Source organism: Xiphophorus maculatus, chromosome 9, assembly GCF_002775205.1.
Source record: "Xiphophorus maculatus strain JP 163 A chromosome 9, X_maculatus-5.0-male, whole genome shotgun sequence".
Taxonomy (NCBI): Eukaryota; Metazoa; Chordata; class Actinopteri; order Cyprinodontiformes; family Poeciliidae; genus Xiphophorus; species Xiphophorus maculatus.
The window spans coordinates 14,824,932-14,832,587 of NC_036451.1; the positions used below are offsets into that span (position 1 = coordinate 14,824,932).

Consider the following 7,656-nt stretch of genomic DNA (forward strand, 5'->3'; position numbering starts at 1 on the left):
TTAAGGCAGACAGACACTTTTTCACCTTTTAGGGCAACATTTTATTTACAGATAAATAACATAATCTTTATATATATATATATATATATATATATATATATATATATATATATATATATATTCTCATTTATTAGGTTTTTGTTTTGCATTTATATTAATCTTTGAGTAACTTGAGTCACAGTTATTGATCTGCTATTAGTCAAAAGCAAATCTTGCAGCACAAATAAGAAAAATAAACCAAACCCAAACATGTAGAAACTGTGGGTTTGCCTTATCTTACAAGACTTTTTTTTTTTTGCCTCTTCAATGATTTACTGAGCATTTTCTACAAAAATCTATTTTGTTGATTTAAATTAAAAAAAATATATATATATATGTTTACTGAGCAGATACAAATGAAAAAAGTGACAAAGTCTCTTTTTAAAAAGCTATAAAATATACATTTTATCTGGCCCCTTGTGGTTTCAACTTCAGGATTTTGGCCATTATGGCAAAAAGTTTGGACACCGCTGATATACAGGTACAGCAAATATGATAATTTAATTACACAATGAAACTCATAATATATGGATTCATTAGACACAAATTATAAATGAAGCTTTTATTTCTGTTCAATCACTGACATTGCCTTGGTAATGTCACCGCCTTCACTCATGTCTTTATTTTGTACTTTGTTTTGTTTAAATGTTGCTATGTTGCTATGCCCTAAAGTGTCTTTTCCTCTTTTTATTTAATTTTATTAGAAACTGTGGAGTACTCACTTTTAACCCAGAAAAGAAATTAGAACAAAATTGGAATCCAGAGACCCAAGTTTATAAGTGACTCGTTAGCTTAATTTTTTTTAAAACTGTATAGTACTCACTATTTAGACCAATATTATACTTCTTAGATTAATTTTTAGATTATTATGCAGAGAGACTCCTATTATTGCAGCCCAGAAAAGGAATTAGAACAAACTTAGAATCCAAAGAAAAAAATCTTGCAGAACAGGAACATTTAGTTTTTATTACTTAGAAACTGTGGACTATTCATTACTTTTACAAATTTAGAGCATACTTAGAAAGTCCAGAGGATACTTACTTAATACGTATCTACCAACCCTGAATAGGAGTATCTAGTGTATATACTTTGGATAGATCAACATTAGATTATTTTTCTTTTCCCTTTCCTTTGGTTTGTTATTTTGTTTGTATTTCCTTTTAATTTGTATAGAGCACTTTGTATTGCCTTGTTGCTGAAAATGTGCTTTATAAATAAAATTACCTTTTACTTTTGTCTTGTGTATTTTGGATTTAATTTGAGAGTCAAGATCCAAGAATGTGAGGGAAGAGTGGAGAGGAACAGGATCAAAGCTGCTGGAAGCAAAGTTTTAAGTTTCCACAGATTTGATGACCCATGTTATCTGCTGGTGATCCACTGTGTTTTATCAAATCCACTCAGTGCATCTGAATAGCTGGACACATGAAAGCACTCTAAAAATTAGCTTAAAAGAGATTATCAAATTATATTGCAGGACTTTACACCTGTCCACAGTTTTAAATACTCGCTTTAATAACCCTGGTATCACTGTGCCAACAAACCTGACTGAAGGTGAGACACTAGACCCAACAATGCAGATAATCTGAAGTAACTGATGTAAGGAGAACCCAACGAAGCACTGAGAGCTACATTTCCAGTAGCTGTTATTTATTCATGGTTATATCCTCATCTTCTAAGAAACTTAATTGTGTCTTTATTTGCAGCAGATCATAATTAAAATAAAACAAAAACTCTTAGAATACACATTCCTTAAAAGAATGTTCATTCATCTTTGGATTCAACAAGCTCTATCTGTACATCCAAAATGACAAATTAAATATTTCAAAGTTAATTTATTTAAGTAGATTTTTACCCATATTAACACAACCGCTCAGTGTTTTTCCAATCATTTATTAACATTTCAAAGGAATGCTTGTATAGCAAATGCGGCTGTCCCTAAAATAAATGTAAATTTGTAGGGCTTGAGAAGAAAGGCAGATATATATATATGAATTTCTAGTGCAGTTTAAATACAGCCAAGGTTTTAAAGAAAAAAAAAAACATTAAAAAAAACATATGACAGGGAGAAACAGGGTTATCTTCATGGTCATTTTCCTAAAGTCCACTGTTGAGGGAGTTTTGTAGGAAAACAGAAGGTCTATGCTGTAACGGTGGGGGCGTACTGCATTGCTAGTCTGTCAAACTCATTCTCCTGCAAAAAAAACAAAACAAAACAAAATAGTTAGAAATCAGAAACACCAAATTCTAGTTAATAAACTGGCGAGTCTGTATCAGTCAGGTTGTAAACCCATTTTAAGCATGTTTATGTACGTTTGAACTCTAGTGTGATTGCAACACAAAGTGACAGCAAAGGGTGAAGGTCTAATGCCCTGCTCGGCTTAGATCCAAGGATACTTGCTGCCAGCTTAGCACTACAAACAGTTCTGTAACCATTACAAAACAGGGAAGTTGAGAAAGCATGGCAGAGATTCTTACTTAGAGTATAAGTGGATAAGTATCTTTCTCTAAGCATATAATCCAGCTGTTACCTTGGCAAAATAATCTTTGAGGAAAGGGTGAGCTTTGTGTGCATCTTTCAGCTGGGAGAGATACCGATTGGTGACCTGAGAAAACACAAACACATTATGCTTGGTGTCAGTACAAAGGATTATTAACCAGGAGGAGCTTTAAACAAATTATTACTTCTAGCCAAAGAGACATTTGCATGCATGCTTCTGCTCTTCTACAAGTCTCAAGTAGAAGAGGCTCTGCTGCTGACACTGCCCACTGAACAGAATTTTGTCAAATTTAGACTCTAAACCTAACACAAATAATAATCTGAATAAAATTAATATTTTGCAGCATAGTAGTTGCTTCTTGCAATTCTTTAAGACAAACTGTGTCCTAAAACTAATGCAAGCTGTATATCTGATAATTGCTTGGGGTCTGTGTCACCAAACCAACTATTTTAACATCAAAACCTTAATGATCAGTAGACTTAACATTTTTTTAAAGATTATTCTCTAATTACCTTTCCCTTTTCCTTCCAATTTGCTAAGAAATTGTCTCCAAGTTAACCTTGAGGGAGGTGTAATTATCAGTTGTTATCGCAACTGCAGACATGTTAATGATGTCTCCGTGATAATGGCCACCATTCTAGTACACTGCAATCACGTCCAGCAAAAGCAAGTCAGATTATTCTCCCTTTTATCTTATGAACTCTACTCTCACACCACTGAACAGCAGATATGCCTAAGTGATTGGTACAAGATGTTAGCAGTAAGCAATGTACTGATTTAATCAAAGCAAACAGAACATTGCTTAAATGTGCATGTTTCATTTAGGGTCACAGAACAGACATGTCTGTGTGTTCTTTATAGATTTGTCCCAAGGATAGTTATCCAGCTGATGGCTGTCATTGCAGAGACCTCTACGAACTTTGGTCTCACCTCAGGAGGTTTTCCCAGGTGCTGCGTCAGCACTATGAGGTTGATCAGCGTCTCAGGATGACTGCTGTCCTAATAGGGATAAAATAAAATACAAAGTGAGTTATCAAACCCAAATACATAAAAATTATGCATTTTTACATGCGAAAAAACACTTCCAGTCCACACACAACTGGAAGTGGCACACAAAACATCTCTGAATGAATCAGTAAACTATAAAATGTTGTCTTTTTCAGCCATGCAAAACACAAGGGCTGAAAGTCATATCACACCCTTGTTAAGTTCTGCCTGTTAGGTGAGAGATAACATCAATAAAAAACTGTCACTCGGTAAAAATTTAACCTTTTCACATCGTTGAAACGCGAAAAATGCGAGGCTGACTGGTAAACATGAAGCCCTGCAATTAAGCTGCTCAGGTAATGATATTAAAAGTGGACAGGTGCTTCAGCTTAAAATTATGAAACAGATTTTTGGTAAGACCTAACACTTTTACAGATAAAGTAAGAAAAAGTCTTAAATTACTGTACCATATAGAGTAACCTTTTTTTTTTTTTTTGCAGGATTGTTTAAAATAAATGTATTTGCTGCCATCTGCTGGTAGATGACAAAAAATGCACAGCAATAGGAAAAAGCTAACAAATCTGACTGATAACGGTTATTTAATGTTTACTTTAGATTTGTACAGACACTCAGAAAGCAGCCACAACACAGTTGTCATTATAGAGGCTGCTTAGAGAAACACGTTCTGTAACTGTCCCAAACACCAAGTGCTATTCTATCCAAGCACACTACTTATCAAGTTAACTGACAAGTCTATGGGATCACAATAATTTGCATGTTATATTTTGTCTGTAGAGGTCATTTAAAGCAACCAAAGCCTGCTGGATTATTGCACAGTATTACAGACCCTGTCATTAAAACAATACCTGGAGGTAAAACTGCTGCCTCTGCAGCCTCACTGGAAACATACACACAATCTGATGCATGGATAGCTTTTAAATTTAGGTACACTTCATCTCCTCACAGTGTCAAGAGAAAATTACACTCTGTTCAGGATGCCAGCACTTTGAGCTTAAGTACAACATTTCTATTTTTACATTAGATTTTCTAAGTAAAAGAAACACAATGTGACATTTTAAAATCTAACAAATGGAAACATGTTTCTGGAAGTTTGAGTGGGTTAAATTTGAGACACTTTAAAAGACCTTCATCTAACTTTTGGACTTATGTGAATTACCTAACTTCAACACCTAACACCGAGTTCAGGCCGCGAGTGCTACAATCCAGCAACTTTCAGATAGTTAGGTATCAAATAGTTATAATAGGCAAGTAATAACACCCAAATTCCTAATCTATTAACCCAATCAGCACTAAAAGATACATACAAATTATAGAACAAATGTGTGAACAAATGCACAATTTAAGACCTACCTAATTGCAATCATTCAAAATAAAAAATTATATAATTTTAAGATCTTGCAAAAATCCTGTAAGAGATCTTTACATAAGCTTAAAAAGTAAAGTTATCTACCTTGAAAAGAATGAGACAGATATAACTAAAAAATATTGTTTCAATTTAAGAAGTAAAAGTGTGATTGCTCCTTTCTTCAGAAACATTTTTTGGTAAAATCTCCAAAAGGCTACACAATTCAAAATTAGATCCGATCCTTTCCACAAAAGAAAATACAATTATAAAACAGATCAAAGAAAAATATCAACAATTTTAGCAAAGAGCAGCCGATGACACCTTCTGCTTCAGCAGGCTTTCACTGAATTTTTTCTCATTTTCACACAACAATGTTCAGTACATAAACAATCAGTTTGACTAGCAGAAAAAAACTGCTGTCTGACCTTATCGAGAGCCTCCTGCAGCACTCCTTCTGCCTCCTCCCACTTGTTCTGAGCCATGTAGCAGGCAGCCTGGCCGTTGAGCAGCAACAGCGTAGACGAGTACTTATCAGACATCTCTTGGAAGATGTAATAGGCGTCCTGAAGCTTCTCTCCACCCTGAAATAACAAGCAAGTGTTTGCCAAACACTTAATCAGACACAACATTAAAGTTGGCAGCTCATTAAAGAAGACTTTAAATGTTTGCAAATATGAATGTTGCCTATGCTGCTGATGTTATAAAATTAACTGGTGTTTTTTTTCTCACCACGGCAATGTTAACCCAGGCTGTGGCCAGCTGGGTTAGTGTGGCGTCCTCATCCTGCTCCTGCATCTTCTTCAGTTCCTTCCTGTTGAGGAACGTTCATTGAGATTAGAGAATATTCACAACCAATAATTACCAATAGCTGCTAGAAACTGAGATTTAAAATTAAAATACAAGATTATCTTTCTTTTTTAAATAGCTATTCTTTCAAGTCATCAAAACAAAGTTCATCTTCAACTTCATTGCAAGACCTTTTGTTTATATTTCTTTAAGTTTACAGGATGTCAAACTACAACTACGAACCTTGCCAGGTCAACACGGTCCAGACTGAGAAGCACCTGAATGGTCATGGCCATGCTGCAAATAAATTCAAATTTAGGTTCAGTTTGATCCATTTCATAAAAAAGAACAATGTAAACACACTTCGGTGCACAAAACAAAAAGACGCACTGATGCTAAAGTAGATTTTCACATACAGCATTTATATTTATCATAATAACCTAAATGCCAACAAGAAACTGGCATGCATTTGCAGCAAATCTTATTACACAAATCCATAGAGTGGCCTTATAGAGAGAAACTCAATAATCTTTGTGGACAATACTAAAGCCAAACTGGTACTGCTTGATATTTTCTGTGGAGATCAATTGTTATTTAGAAATGTTGAAACTGTACAACAAGTAAAGTCTTTTAATTTGCCCTCACCACTCCAGACTTTCTCCTTGGTGCAGAGTTCTGAGCGCAGCGTCCGTGTTCGTCTCATGGTAATAGATGGAGGCAGCCATGAGCAGGAAGGTGGTGTTGGCAGCATCCACACTCTTCGCCATCTTCTTGTCCAAATCAGTAACAATAGCATCCCTGAGCAAAAGCAAAGAAGAGAAAGTTTTGATGGAAATCTTTGGTTTTGGTTTTGTTTTTTGCATCTGTTAGCATCAAACTGGGTATTAAGCTAAAGCTAACAATCACCATAATTTATTATGCTTAAAGTGCATTTGTAAAGTCAACTTGAATAGAAAATTTTGCAAAAACTAAGTCAAATGTATAATAGGTTAAGTTTGATCGCTTATGAGAGAAAGCTCAATAGAGAGATAAAATACATTAGAAACGTGGAAAAATCTAGTAATTAATAGGAATTTGTGGTACATTAATAGTATCAAATTCAATTTGTAATATTACCAGACACACTGCAAACATATGGTGCATGGAAAGTTCAGAGCAAAAGTGTTATCTTGCACTAACAAAAAAATACTAGTTTAACTTATTTCAGAACAAAGGAGGGGTAATAAAGCTAAATACATTTAAATATGCAGAAAGCAATATTTCTGTATATTTTCTCAAAAAGTATTAGTGATGCTAGTGCTTTTTGAGAGACAAGCAATCGTCAACTGAGGACGATTTTACCTTTTACTCTCATTGGACAGAAACTCTGCAAACATCCTTACGGCTTGGAGCTCAGCTGAAGAGTTGGCCTTGATGTCGTCCAGAACAACACCATACTTCCTCTGGGAATACACAGAAACTCACAGTTCAGGGTGTGGATAAGGCTTATTTTCACAAGAATAAACTCACGATGAGTCTATGAATGGCTAAAAAAACCAATTAGTAGCAGATTTCTACCTGTCACTTCTTACCTGAGCGATGTACGCTCTGTACAAAAACATGTCTCTTTCAATCTCCTTCTCGGGTGATGACGGCTTAAAAAAAAATTGGAGATTAAAGTGGCAAAGTCATTCAGGCAAAATGTTTGGAGAAATCATAAATACCAATATTAGTTCGTTTATTAGCATAGCTGCTGTTAGCCAAACGAAAACGAGCACATAATAAAGCAACAGATGTGAATATTTTAAGTGTCAAAATTAAGCACATACCTTCACCTTCTGCGCCTCGTTAATACATTGTTGATAACTGCCGATATAATAAGCATTTTTTACATCGAATAGCTCATCAACGTCTCCCTGCTGAGCCGCCATGTTGACTACTGAAACTTCCTGACACGTCGCAAAAACACGTCTCTTCCTGCGTTCGACCGAGGATTCTGGG

At 35.0% G+C, this 7,656-nt stretch overlaps 1 protein-coding gene across 1 annotated transcript; it reads right to left on the reverse strand.

Annotated features, from left to right (window-relative positions):
- Positions 1-1,909: 1,909 nt before the first annotated feature.
- On the reverse strand, positions 1,910-7,610 carry cope (coatomer protein complex subunit epsilon). Its single transcript, XM_005800515.2, has 10 exons — positions 7,485-7,610; positions 7,248-7,310; positions 7,018-7,118; positions 6,322-6,474; positions 5,920-5,973; positions 5,620-5,701; positions 5,316-5,471; positions 3,468-3,536; positions 2,568-2,642; positions 1,910-2,230 (listed from the first exon to the last, which is right to left on the reverse strand). Exons 1-10 carry the CDS (start codon positions 7,584-7,586, stop codon positions 2,177-2,179), a joined length of 909 nt encoding a protein of 302 aa, XP_005800572.1. The 5' UTR covers positions 7,587-7,610; the 3' UTR covers positions 1,910-2,176.
- Between the last annotated feature and the right edge of the window lie 46 nt (positions 7,611-7,656).